The sequence below is a fragment of the Channa argus genome, chromosome 5 (assembly GCF_033026475.1).
Source record: "Channa argus isolate prfri chromosome 5, Channa argus male v1.0, whole genome shotgun sequence".
Classification (NCBI taxonomy): domain Eukaryota; kingdom Metazoa; phylum Chordata; class Actinopteri; order Anabantiformes; family Channidae; genus Channa; species Channa argus.
Window position 1 is genome coordinate 9,905,466 of NC_090201.1, and position 13,728 is coordinate 9,919,193.

At 39.5% G+C, this 13,728-nt stretch overlaps 1 protein-coding gene across 8 annotated transcripts in view; it reads left to right on the forward strand.

Annotated features, from left to right (window-relative positions):
* cita (citron rho-interacting serine/threonine kinase a) overlaps positions 1 to 12,940 on the forward strand; it is a 37,163-nt gene extending 24,223 nt beyond the window's left edge. For 4 of the 8 annotated variants that reach the window (XM_067504858.1, XM_067504861.1, XM_067504860.1 and 1 more), the window contains 17 exons: positions 810 to 947; positions 1,376 to 1,556; positions 1,649 to 1,740; positions 1,887 to 1,991; positions 2,154 to 2,323; positions 2,667 to 2,711; positions 4,340 to 4,420; positions 4,524 to 4,659; positions 5,018 to 5,157; positions 5,313 to 5,405; positions 6,689 to 6,797; positions 6,943 to 7,071; positions 7,267 to 7,347; positions 7,441 to 7,519; positions 7,761 to 7,943; positions 10,051 to 10,438; positions 10,966 to 12,940. In XM_067504858.1, coding sequence (XP_067360959.1) covers positions 810 to 947; positions 1,376 to 1,556; positions 1,649 to 1,740; positions 1,887 to 1,991; positions 2,154 to 2,323; positions 2,667 to 2,711; positions 4,340 to 4,420; positions 4,524 to 4,659; positions 5,018 to 5,157; positions 5,313 to 5,405; positions 6,689 to 6,797; positions 6,943 to 7,071; positions 7,267 to 7,347; positions 7,441 to 7,519; positions 7,761 to 7,943; positions 10,051 to 10,438; positions 10,966 to 10,989 — 2,174 coding nt within the window. In that variant the 3' untranslated portion in view covers positions 10,990 to 12,940. The remainder of the gene's footprint in view (positions 1 to 809; positions 948 to 1,375; positions 1,557 to 1,648; positions 1,741 to 1,886; positions 1,992 to 2,153; positions 2,324 to 2,666; positions 2,712 to 4,339; positions 4,421 to 4,523; positions 4,660 to 5,017; positions 5,158 to 5,312; positions 5,406 to 6,688; positions 6,798 to 6,942; positions 7,072 to 7,266; positions 7,348 to 7,440; positions 7,520 to 7,760; positions 7,944 to 10,050; positions 10,439 to 10,965) is intronic. The other 4 variants (XM_067504862.1, XM_067504863.1, XM_067504865.1 and 1 more) reach the window with 1 other exon arrangement.
* The last annotated feature ends 788 nt before the right edge of the window (positions 12,941 to 13,728 follow it).

Below are 13,728 nucleotides of genomic sequence, written 5' to 3' on the forward strand. Positions count from 1 at the left end.
TGAGGAAAGGCTTCCGTCCAACCACCTTGCTACAAAAGCCCAGATTGGTGGAGGACTGCAGTGATGGTGGTTCTTCTGGAACACCGTCCCATGTCCAAACAAAATCCCTGGATCCCATTCAGAGGGACTATTAGGTTCTTGGTCACCTTTCTTACTAAGGCCCTTCTCCCTCAGTTGTTCGTTCTGGCCGGGCGACCAGCTCTTGGAAGAGTCCTGATTGTGCCAGACTTGTTCCATTTGAGAATTATGGAGCCCACTGTGCTCTTGGGACCTGCAGTACAGCAGAATTTCTTTAGCCTTCCCCTGATGTGTGCCTTGGAATAAACCTGTTTCTGAGCTCTTCAGGCATTTTCTATGACCTCATGGCTTTTGCTCTTATACAATATCCATTGTCAGCTGCGTGTGCCTTTCCAAATCCTGTCCAATAACTTTAATTTACCACAGGTGGACTCCAGTCATGGTGTAGAAACATCTCAGCAATGGTCTAGAGAAATGGACGTCACATTAGCTAAATTTTAAGTTTTGTTGCAAAGGGTCCTAATACTTAGGCCAATTTGATATTTAAGTTTTTCCTTCTTAACAAATCTACAGACTAAAGTTCTGTTTTTGCTTTGTCATTATGGGGTACAAAGTATAGATTAATGAGGAAAAGAAATTAAATCATTGTTGTATCAGGCTGAAACACAACAAATTTGAAAAAGGTGAAGTGTTCTGAAACTTTCTGAATGCAAAGTATAACAAAACGAAATGGTATCATAATTCTTTCAGTAAGTTCTCCCCTCATTTTTCTTTTCTCAATTCCATTGCAGAATTTGGTCGTCGTGTAAAGGAAAGAATGCATCACAACATCCCTCATCGCTTCACTGTGGGCCTCAACATGCGAGCTGCCAAGTGTGCCGTCTGCCTGGACACTGTGCATTTTGGACGACAGGCTGCCACTTGTCTAGGTCCGTATCCTGCGCTTGTAGCTGGGCAGAGTTAATGTGAATATATTTCAGAGGACAAACTATTGGCCAGCCTTTACAAAAATACCAGAAACATTTCTTGCAACATGGCCATCACATTAGTGTCCTTCACATGGTGGAATCACATTTGTGTTGTTTTTGGTTATTAATATAAATGCAGTTATGAGTTCTTGAAAAGGAAAAACATGTTGATTTGTTTATTTAACAGTGTAGCGCTGACTTGTCACCCTTAGGTATTGTGATAATAACAGAAATAAACAGAAATGATGGCCGATTTGTATGTTTTTTTTTTACCAATATAACCTACTGCAGCTCTCCATGCTTCTGCCTCTTCGAGCATTAGTTAAAAAAAATGCCATTATAAATCCCCGGTTCATAAGCTATTCTGACCCCTCTCTTTCTTATCATAGAGTGTCACACCCTATGTCATCCTAAATGTTCCCCATGTCTTCCGGCCACCTGCGGTTTGCCAGCAGAGTATGCCACTCACTTTTCAGAGGCTCTGTGCCGAGAAAAGGCAAACTCACCCGCACTGCAGGTCAAAGAGGCCAGTGGACATGTTCGCTTGGAGGGATGGATGAAACAGCCTAGGTAATGAATTCAATCATTTATTATTATAGTGACCGTAATCAGTATGTTATATACACAGGATTGAAAGTTTGTAAGTATCTTTGCGCACACAGAAATGCCAAACGTGGCCAGCAGGGCTGGGAGAGGAAGTATGTGGTGCTTGATGGAACCAAGGTATCAATCTATGACAGTGAACCCAGAGAAGGTCAGTACCTTTTTTTTTTTTTAATGACAGCTATTTCACTTCAGAGGATGCATGGTGCAATTCTTAATGGTGTACTTTATCATCACTTAACAATGTATGTCCATCAGTAAAGGAAAATCCACTAAAAATCAAGTTCCCCCCCACAGACTCTATAAAAGCTGAGGAGGAGTTTGAGCTCTGTCTGCCTGATGGAGAGGTGACTGTTCATGGAGCTGTTGGAGCATCTGAGCTCATCAATACTGCCAAGTCAGGTAGCAGATCAATACCACCTAATCCTACTACACTCTTTCACAGTCTTTTATTCTCTTACCAAAATGTAATTTGGACACAATTATGCCAGATAAAATTTTAATTCTCAAATATAACAAAACAGTTATGCTCAGCCAACCATACATCTTTCTGTGTTTATACAGACATCCCTTACGTGTTGAAGCTGGAGTCACATCCCCATACTACCTGCTGGCCAGGCCAGTCCCTCTACTTCATGGCTCCCAGCTTCCCCGACAAGCAGCGCTGGGTGGCTGTACTGGAGTCAGTGGTGGCTGGTAGCCGGGGATCTAAGGACAAAGTGGATGCTGATGCTGTAAGTATCATGTGTATTGTATGTTTTTGCTTGTTTCTCAGAATTGTTTTTAATATAGAAGATATAAGAAAATGAGTAAAAACTCATGTATTAAAATGTGTTAATTTTAAATAGTAATAAAGGTAACTGAATTATTTGGTTTAAATTTAGGACCAATATATTGAATGCCTCCAATAAACATGAGCCAGTGCTTTCACTTCTTTTTCTCTTCCTTCCCCTTCTTTCTCTCTGCATGTTCTCAACATCTACATCTATTATTTGTGTGTTGTCACTGTCTTTGTTGATGTGGTTAAAATGTGCGTGTATATCATCATTCAACTCGGTTGTGTGGATCATATCATAGGCAGGTGTTTCTAAAAGACAGAAGAACCTTTCCCCTCTGGTTCAGGTACAGTAAATAGCTGCACGAACGCTTGGGCTTCAGTCAACCAAATGACTGAGCATGCAGTAGCTGTATACATCAACACATGATGTTTTCTTCTTGACTTAGATTTTTGCTTGCCTTGTACCTCACTTGTAAGTCGCTTTGGATAAGCGTCTGTTAAATGACTAAATGTAAATGTAAATGTACGCATACAACACTGAGGCTATTCAGTGCAGGGCAACAGTCACAGGCCGAGTTACTGAATATGGCACCTTTAGCCCTGTGCCCTTCAAAAAACAGCTGCATTGCCACACAAAACAGCATTCCCTTTCATATATCTGTTACACATAATGCACATTCATATTTATGCTTTGATGTGAATGCTGGGATGTGGTCTGTTGTCATGCTCTGACATGCATGCTTCTGCAAAAGCCTTGCACTGCTTTAGCCCCTTTCACTGAAACATGACAGACACATGTTCAGCCTGCAGGCTTCTGCTGTTGGTGTTTGTGTATATGTTGCTGTTGTAGCAGCAGTTTATCATCACACTTACATTCTCTGCCAAATAAATGACCCTTGGAAATAGTAGTACGTTTTTTTTAAACTATGTGTCAGCATTTCCAGAAAGTGTTACCCTTGCATCTTCAGTTGAATTACAAAACCAAAGTGCATATACATTTTTAATAAGCAGCTTTATTAAGGCAGATTATACTACATAGACCACTCTGAGGAGACCTAATTTTTTATTTTCATTTTAAAGCCCAACCCTTTAACCTGGTTCTATAACAGACTCCAATAGTCTGTAAAGGCTTCACAACATTATAGAACCTAGCTGCAGGCATTTGCTGCCATTCGGACACAAAGCCCATCACTTTCAGTATAGCCTAAAGGTGTTGGATGTTTTTAAGGTTAGGGCACCAAATTCCAAGAGACAGATCTTGATGGATCGCTCAGTGCACAAGGATATTGTTAGTTGAAACAGGAAAGAGCCTTCCTTAAATTGCCACATCACATTTGGAAGCACTTTATATTGGAACTGGGGACAAAACTATGAAAAATCTGCTGTAGACCAAAATAATACAAAAGAATTTGGACAGGATTACATTGTGTCCTTAAACTTTGGGCCATTTACTTAGTTTTGCTGACGTGTTTGATACATTACTCATCATACATAATTTAGCTCTCCACTGTAAAAGGGCTACATCCATACAACCTGAAGATAATAATGACCTAAGAAAGTCTAACTGCTATTGTTAAACCCACTCAGAGGATAAACTTACAGTAGCAACCTACTTGTGCATAGCACAGTGTATTGGAAACTGTAACAGAAGTTGGCAACAAATGCTTGCTCATTACCTTGCTGATGTTAAGGGTTGTAGTATAATAGTAGGTATATCCTTAGCTCTTTAGCTCAAGCTAAAAGTAGTGACATCTTGTTTAGTCCTTGGAGAATACTATGGCAGACAGGGCTTACACGTGCATTCTACCGTTTGGCATTAAACGATGGATCTACTAACTGTGTTCGTGCAGGCTCTATGGCTGCTGTCCTTGCTGGTTTAGTTTGTCTTCTTTATTGAAAATAAGTTGGGGAGATGGTTTCTAAGTTGCAATCTTACCCCTTCTCTATGTCTTTCTGTTTCTTGTCTCAAAAGAAACTTCTGGGGAACTCCCTACTGAAGCTGGAGGGTGATGACCGTTTGGACATCAACTGCACCTTGCCCCTCACTGACCAGGTACGTGGAAAACGGAAACCTAATTAGTCATCTATCACTTTAAAAGTTCTTTTGACTGCTACATCAACCAGTTTTACATGATTTTCTTTTTCCTTTCCTTCAGATCGTGATGGTTGGCTCTGAGGAGGGTTTGTATGCGCTAAACGTCATAAAGAACTCTTTGACCCATATCCCTGGGCTGACCTCTGTCTTCCAGATACAGATCCTAAAGGACCTTGATAAGCTGCTAATGATCACTGGTCAGTAGCTCATATTAGAGTATGATATACACTCACTGCCCACATTATTAGGTACACTTTTACAATGTAATCCAATACAACAGTTCTGCCATGAATTCTACTTTTACAATGTTATAATTTCTCAGTTTTTAAGTTGAAACTGTCAGAAAGGTGATAATTATACTCCCTGTTTATTATTTAGGTCAAAGTGGGTGGTGTAGTTGTACTGAAGTGCATTGTATTAAGAGATCTTTAAAATGAATAAAGCGGCCAAATCTTTAGAACCACTTCTTATAAAGTGGCCAGTTAGTGCATATTCAATTGCATAAGTTCAGTGTAAAATGGCATGTTACATGCTTTAATTCAAATTCTCCTCCAGGAGAGGACAGAGCATTGTGCCTTGTGGAGATCAAGAAAGTGAAACAGTCCTTGTCGCAGTCCCATCTCCCAGCACAGCCTGATCTCAACCCTTTCATCTTTGAGACTGTCAAGGGATGCCACCTCTTCTCCTCTGGAAAGGTGAGTCAGTTTGTTGTAACTTAAACTGAGCAGAACTATTCAAGTTACTTAGTCAGAGTTAATGAGCTGAACATCACAGTAATGGCACAGCAGCGAGCTGTGTGATTGCTGATATTTACTGTGGTTGTAATTGCAGATTTGTTCTTCCTTTACAGATTGATAATGGGATCTGTATTTGTGCTGCTATGCCCAATAAGATTACAATTCTGCGTCATAACGAAAGCCTGAACAAGTTTTGCATCAGAAAGGTGAGTTAAGCTTAAACATGGGTAGATGTGATGTTAATTGATGATGCTACAATGGTTTGCAGCAATGTACAATCACTGGCCACTTTATTGGATTCAAGCCCTAAGGTGGCTTGACATTAAACTTTTTATACCACTTTTCTACCGTAAAGATTTTTTTTACTCTCCATTCAACTCTCCCGTTCCATTACATCCCAAATGTGCTCTATCAGATTGAGATGTGGTGATTGTGGAGGCAATTTAAATACATTGAACTTTTGGTATTTTCAAGACACCATTTTGAGGTGATTTATTTAAAAGGCACAATATTCTCCTTGAAGTAGCCATCAGAAGATTGGTACACTTTAAAGGGATGCACATAGTCAGCAACAATACTGAGTTAGGGGCTGTGGCATTTAAACAATGTTTAATTGGTACTAAGAGCCCAAAGTGAATCAAGAAAATATCTTCAAACTATTATGTTTATGCACCTGACACCAAGACAAATTCCTAGTACTGTTAAGTGTTCTTAACTGTTCCTGGCAATAAACTGTTTTCTGATTCTGGTTACACCAGCACCAGCAGCCTGAACTGTTCACACAATGCAAAATCAATCCACGTTTTCATTTTGTTTATACTAAGTTCAGACCCTACTATCGGAACGTTACAGCAAAAATCAAGACACGCAAGAGTAGGCAACTTTTGTCTAATCTTCTGTTGTCGAATTTTGGCAACCCTTTGAGAGTTATGGCCTCAGTTTTCTATTTCTAAATGAGAGGAGTGGCACCTCTTGTGGTCTTCTGCTGCAATGTTTGAAATGTTGTACATTCAGACATGGTCTTCCGCATACCTTAATTTGAATAAGTGGTCATTGGGATAATAGTTGCCTTTCTATCAGCTTGGACCAGTGTGGTCATTTTCATTTCTAGCATCAACAAGGAAAAGAACTGCTTTTCACTGGAATTTTTTTTTTTTCTCTGACCATTTGCTGTGTAAATATTCCAGTAGATGTGTAGTTTCTGAAATAGTCAGCCCAGCCCCTCTGGCACCAAAAGACCATGCCACATTCAAAGTCACCTAAATCTCCTTTCTTCCCCATTCTAATGCTTGGTTCAGCAGATCTTTTTGAGTATGTTTAAATGCATTGAGTTGCTGCAATATGATTGGCTGATTAGATATTTTAGTTAATGAGCAGTTGAACAGTTGTACCTAATAAAGTGGCTGTTAATTGTAGATGCTCTTTTGCTTCATGAAATAATTAGTTGTAATAATAATGGTGTCTGTTAAACTGTTGTTTGTGTTTGCAGGAGATTGAGACGTCAGAGCCCTGCAGCTGTATCCATTTCACTGGCTACAGTATTATTATTGGCACCAATAAGTTTTATGAAATTGAGATGAAGCAATATGTGCTTGAAGGTTGGTCTAATCCTGTATTGATATTATTTCTATAGATATTCCTTGTCAAGCAGATATTGTTTTGAGTCTACACAAGTTACATTTTTGTTACTGTGAGGTTTGAACATTTACACCTAAACTGATGCTGATTTAATATCTTCTACAGAGTTTCTGGATAAAAATGACGTGACTCTAGCGTCTGCTGTCTTTGCCGCATCCTCCCACAGCTTCCCCATCTCCATCATCCAGGTCACCACAGCTCCACAGAAGGATGAATACCTGCTCTGTTTCCATGGTTTGAGATTCATTTTCTGTCTGTGTTAGCACATGTACGGTTGTGTATGAAGTTAAGCATGTTGACACATGTACCAGTGAAGCACCCAAAATGTTTTTTGATAAGCAAGGTTGATTTACATTTTATAGTATGTCTATGCAGTTTGCGTTCATGTTTTATTTCTTTTTTTTGCTGACTGAAATTCTTTTTCCGCAGAGTTTGGTGTTTTTGTGGATGCATATGGACGCAGGAGTAGAAGTGATGATATCAAATGGAGTCGTCTGCCTCTTTCATTTGGTTAGTGTAAACCCCCTAATATCAATTTGAAAAAAGTCATACATCTTTTTAATAATTAACTGGAATAATTTTTTATTCATAAATCCCTTTCAGCGTACAGAGAGCCCTACCTGTTTGTGACCTACTTCAACTCTCTGGATGTTATTGAGATTCAGGGACATGCTGCTCTTGGGTAAACTTGACTTCTACTTTATTAGTACCAGTGCTCCAGTTGGGTTTTTACAACAATATGTTGTTGTTTTTTCAGTAAACATCATTTTCTGTACAATGTACTTCGTTTCATTGAATATTATAGTCATTTAAATGTTCCCATTACTCCCCAGGCTCAGACATCTTGAAAAGAATTATCCATTTTAGTCACTGCTGTGTCAATGAATATGGTGTAAATATCTGAAGCTCTTATCTGCTTCCAGGCCTCACTCATATGCACACTTGGATATCCCGAATCCCCGCTACCTTGGCCCTGCCATATCATCTGGGGCCATCTACCTGGCTTCTTCCTACCAGAACAAACTTCGGGTCATCTGCTGCAAGGGCAACCTGGTCCAGAGCCAAGAGGGTGGAGGAGACCTGCAGCGGAATGGCACCGGACGCAGGTGAGGACATGCAATGCCTTGCAAAAGTATTCATATCCCCTGAACTTTTCCAAACTTTGTCACGTTACAACCACAAATGTAAATGTAATTTATTGGGATTTTATGTGATACAACAACACAAAGTGGTACATAATTATGAAGTGGAATGAAAATTATAAATGGTTTTCAAAAGTTTTAAAAAATAAATATCTGAAAAGTGTGGCGTGCATTTGTATTCAGCCCCCCGAGTCAGGACTTTGAAAACCACCTTTTGCTGCAATTACAGCTGCAAGTCCTTTGGGGTTTGTCTCTACCAGCTTTGCACATCTAGAGAGTAATTTTATTCCCCCTATTCTTCTTTGCAAAATGCTGTCAAGCTCAGTCAGATTGGATGGAGAGCATCTGTGAACAGCAATTTTCAAGTCTTGCCACAGATTCTCATTTGGATTTAGGACTGGACTTTGACTGGGCCATTCTAACACATGAATATGCTTTGATCTAGTTCTGGCTGTATGTTTATGGTTGTTGCCCTGTTGGAAGATCCTCCGCAGTCTCAAGTCTTTTGCAGACTTTAACAGGTTTTCTTCTAATATTTGGCTCCTTGGTCTCATCTGACCAGAGCTGTGTCGCCCACATGGCTTGTGGGGACTTCTTGGGTCTTTCTTTCATCAATGGCTTTGTTCTTGCCCCTCTTGCATAAAGGTCAGATTTGTATAGTGCATGACTAATAGTTGTTCTGTGGACAGATTCTCCCAACTGAGCTGTAGATCTCTGCAATTCCTCCAGAGTTACCATGGGCCTCTTGGCCGCTTCTCTGATTAAAGCTCTCCTTGCCCATCCTGTCAGTTTAGGTGGACGGCCATGTCTTGGTAGGTTTGTAGTTGTGCCACACTCTTTCCATTTTTGGATGATCGATTGTACAGTGCTCTATGAGATGTTCAAAACTTGGGATATTTTGTTGTAAACTAAACCTGCTTTAAACTTTAAGTTTTATCCTTGACCTGTCTAGTGCGTTTCTTGGACTTCATGAGGCTGTTTGTTCACTAATGTTCTCTAACAAACCTCTTAGAGCTTCACAGAAAAGCTGCATTTATACTGTGCTTAAATCACACACAGGTGGACTCTGTTTACTAATTTGGTGAATTCTGGAGCCAGTTGGTTCCACTGGAGTTCAGTTATGTTTATCAGAGTAAAGGGGGCTGAATAAAAAGGCACACCACACTCATATATTTGAAAACCATTTATCATTTTCCTTTCACTTCACAATTATGTAGCACTTTGTGTTGGTCTGTCACATAAAATCCCAATAAAATACATTTGTTCAAGGGGTGTGAATACTTTTACAGGGCACTGTACGTAACCCATTTGTTAAACTTGCTACAGCTCTCGCTAACATCACTTGTGACAGTTTAAGGTGTTATGCTGGTGTGCACCTCAAACAACCATCCTTATCACCCTTTCTTTTGGTCAAAATAATAGGGTCTTTCCTTCCACACAGAAACAATAGAGTAGGAGCATCCCACTCACACTGCACTTCCTCACTCCAGGCATGAACACTAATATTGTTGAAGGGTCCCTGGAACTGGCTGGCACTGTAGGGCACCTGTGTATCCACAGGTGGTGATGGGTAAAGTGTGTCCTTAAGATTATGTTTGGTTATACAGTAAAACAGAGGAGTAACAACATAATTTTGTTCTTTGCAGGAGGAAGAGTTCATTTTTTATCTGTAGTAAATCATAAGAGATGTGATTTTAACTTTAAATCTCCTTTTTAAAATGTGTCCTGTCAAATGTAGAAAGGAAAATGTTGAATAAAGACTGACTTCCTCCATGTCCTGAGACTGGTCTATTACAATTTGAGCCTGCATAACAACTTATTCTTTTACTTACTAACTTTATTGATTAAAAAAACAGCTTTTTCATGCCAGTTTTTATTTATTTATTTTTTTTATATAAAACTAAATTGAGTATTTAAGTTCTGTCAGTTCAAATAACAGACAGAATATGCTTTGTGCCTATGGGCACATCTACCTACTACCAAGCAAAGCCTATTGCCCCGACAAAAAATCTCTTTTCCTTTTGACCAATGCTCCCTGCTCCTCTTTGTGCCCTCGGTTCCTCTTTAACAGCCCTAACAAGCGTGGGCCTCCTTCCTACAACGAGCACATCTCTAAAAGATTGGCAGCCAATCCTCTAGTTCACGGAGATCCTGGCACACCTCACCGCTACAGAGAGGCCCGCACAGAGTTTCGACGAGACAAATCACCTAGCCGTCCACTGGAGAGAGAGAAGTCCCCAGGCAGAATGCTGGAGAGCCGGATAGTGGGGTCTCCTGGCAGGGCAATGGCTGACCCCCGGTTAGAGCGCTCCCCGGGAAGGGCCATGGCAGATCCGCGAATGGAACGCTCCCCTGGTCGAATGATGGAAGTCTGTAGGGAAAGATCCCCTGGTCGATTCGAAGAGCGCCAAAGGCTTCACACCGGATCTGGACGCACTCCCATAAACCCCATCAACAAGGTTAGTTACTTACTGCTTTTTACATTTATTAAAGGAGAAATTTGACATTTTGGATAATGCTTTTGCTTTCTTGCTCTGGGTTAAATGAAAAGGATATTATTCTCATGTCAATGTAAATGGGCAGTGGTGAGCTTAGTTTAGCAAAAAGAAAAGAAGTAAAACTAAGATGTGGTTTATAAAGAGTTTTGTGCTAAATCATTGGACCAGTCAGTAGCTGAGTTTGATGGAAAAACTTTTACTGTTTCATTTTTTACCATTTAAACAAATGAGACATAACATGTTAATCATGTTAGAGGTGCTAGTTGGCACTTTTGTATGTTTTTTAACTTTATGCTAAGCAGCTCCTCTAATTGCTACACAACATCTGTATGAAGTTAATGCAACATTGTAGGTACACAATAGCATTTTTGGTCACAAAACTCCTTTAGCTGTTATTTTATCATATAACACTAATTTCAAATTATGATAATAACCATTCTGGCGTGTATCTAATAATCTCATTGTATTTCATTGACTTTATCTTCTAGGTATGGGACCAATCATCCGTTTGAGGCAACAGAGCCAGGTTGACTGCATGGACAGAGAAAGTCATCCTTGGAAAAGGGGGAAGGAGGGAGCAGAGAACCTGCGAGAATTTCACCGATTCACTATCAAACACTGCCACACATCTGTTTTACCTGAAAACAACAGTAGCTGTCAGAGAAGAGATGGAACAAGAAAAATAAATAGATGTCATTGCAGTCAGGTTATTTTTCTGCTGTAAACTGACCCCCAAAAATGCCATATCAACAACTTGAGCAGGTTTTTTGTTTGTTTGTTTTTGTTTTGGTAAATTTTTTTTATATGATTTGGGTATGTGCTGTATACTCAATAAAAGTGGTTAGTAATTTGCTCTGTTCTACAAAAAAGCTAAGATAAATTCTCAGATTTAGGCCTGACTCTGTGGGTTTTAGATGAGCACAGCCGTAGCAACTTTCTCTAAGAAGTCAAAGCCTAAATGTATACAGTGTCAGTCATCAGTTAAAATGGCAGAGGTTCACTCAAAATAGTATAAATACAACTGGCTCTTCACATCCAGATCTGTCCATAGTAGCTACCAATCACTGAAGGAAAGTGTTGTACTTGTGGATCTATCCCTGCACTGACATGTCAGCACACAATCAACAGCTAATTACAATCGTTCTCTGCTAATTCAGGTCTTTTATTGAGACTTTGGTTAGTTATGGTGACATGGCTGGAGTGCAAATAAATTAAAATTAAATTTACATAAACGAAACCTCCACGGCCTGTACACACTCTAGATGATTGTCTGCCCTCAGATAGGTTGACACTAAAACTGCACTACCCACAATCCCCAGCAGCGATGGAGCAGGACCTTTCTAATACAGAACGCTGTCTGACTGTAAATAGATGAGACATAATTTTATATATATTGAGAAGGAATTTCAAGGCTGGATAAGCCATGTCTATTTTTGTTAAAGGAAAAAAAGTGATACCTTGTCCTCTTGAATGTCCAATGAGTATTCTTTTATTATGTCCAAACGTCCTCTATCAAGTGAGTGATTGTATCTGGATTCAACTCGTGTATGCACTTCCATCTGTCAAAGGCAAAACCTCAGTGCTGAATGACAGGATGAAAAAAGGTCATGTCTGAAGCTTACAACATAGTACTTGAGCATTTTTTCCGTAAAATGTCCGTAAGTATTGTACATAACCCAAAGCTGTTCAAGGTGAAGTTTTGTTTTGTTTGTTTTGCTTTTATTTTCTTTCCTCCCTCCTGATTCGTAAATGGCATGGATATGTATATCTGAAATGAAACAGAGTGTTGTCTTATGCTTCTGCTTCATTTGGGTTATATTTTTATTCCACGATTTAAGAACAAAGCACGTGAATAACATCCTTTATTTTGCACAGTGATGATTCAAATTATAAATACCAAAACTTTTTTGGTTTTATAAGACACTCTTGGCAAGTTAAACACCCAGTTTAACCTTAAAAGACACTAAAACCCATCCAAATTTTCTTTGCTAAGCAGATTTTTATTTCTGTCACTTTGAAATGTTTTTAGATGCCACACTTTAACTTGCCTGGCATTTCTGTCAACAGTAAGCTGCCCAGTGAGAAATGTTTCTGAATCCACTCTAGTTCTTTTTGCGATGTAAACATACTTCCTGAATGTATTTAAGCCAACAAGATGGGACTGATTCTCCGATCAGAAATGTTAAAGAAAAAGCACCCAATACTACAGATTGCACAAGTTTTCTACTGCTCACTATATGAAAGGGTTTCTCATCCCAATTTATTTTTCAGATTTTAAATTCTTTTATTTTTTTTAACATGACCCAGAATCATAATGCTGTAATGCTGAATATGATATTGATGTCTGCTAACAAATGTTTTATTAGCGTTCCCTGTAGAGATTTTGTCACAGAATATTAAATATTATAACCGCTGTCTTTCACTTTTTGCCTTCCCTATGTTATGAGTAAATAGTAGCTAGAACTTTTGCATTATTCTCCTCATTTATTTTAGAATGTGCAGAATGAGCTTTGAAGCCCTTTGCGCTGCTATCTTGTGCTTTCTACTCACCACTCACAGTTGTGTCAGCGAGTGAAATGGCCATTTGTCCGTGTCTATTGTGTTAAAAAAGGTTAGTCTATTTTTAGTTATCTGATCCCAGCGTCGCCTATGCGACAATGACCTGCAATTCCAGTCATGGTAGCTGCAGTGGCTGCTCCATTAGAAGCAGAGCTAAAGGAGTGATTTTCATCAATAGTGTCTGCTATTTATTCGTTAACAATAACCCAACTAATTTTAACGACCTTGCACACACTACACTGAGGTGACCAAACACAGGGAGGCTTTCAACGCCTCTATATGGGTCACACATTTGTGGCCTCACCTCCTAATCCCAGCCCATTCAGCTCATTTTGACACAGTGTCACTTTTCTTGACAGGGGGGGCACAAGTTAGTCTGGATGACTTGTTAATAGTGCAGAGAGACAGCACATTGTAAGGACGTGTTCAGAGTCAACTTGAGTATGTCACACTTACTACTGTTGACAAAACTGAGCTTAGTGCCAAAAGCTTTCTAATACCAACCCCAGTGTAGTGCAAATGGAAAGCTATTTTTGCACTAACAAACCTTTCTGGCCGGGTCTTCGAGAAACCAGTAACGTGAGAAACTTTACTTGGAGATGTTTCACAGTAACCCTCACAGAATAAATTAACTTAAATGAATAGGTTTGGGTTAGGGGTCACTGCCAATCATGTAAAGGACTATGTTGGAA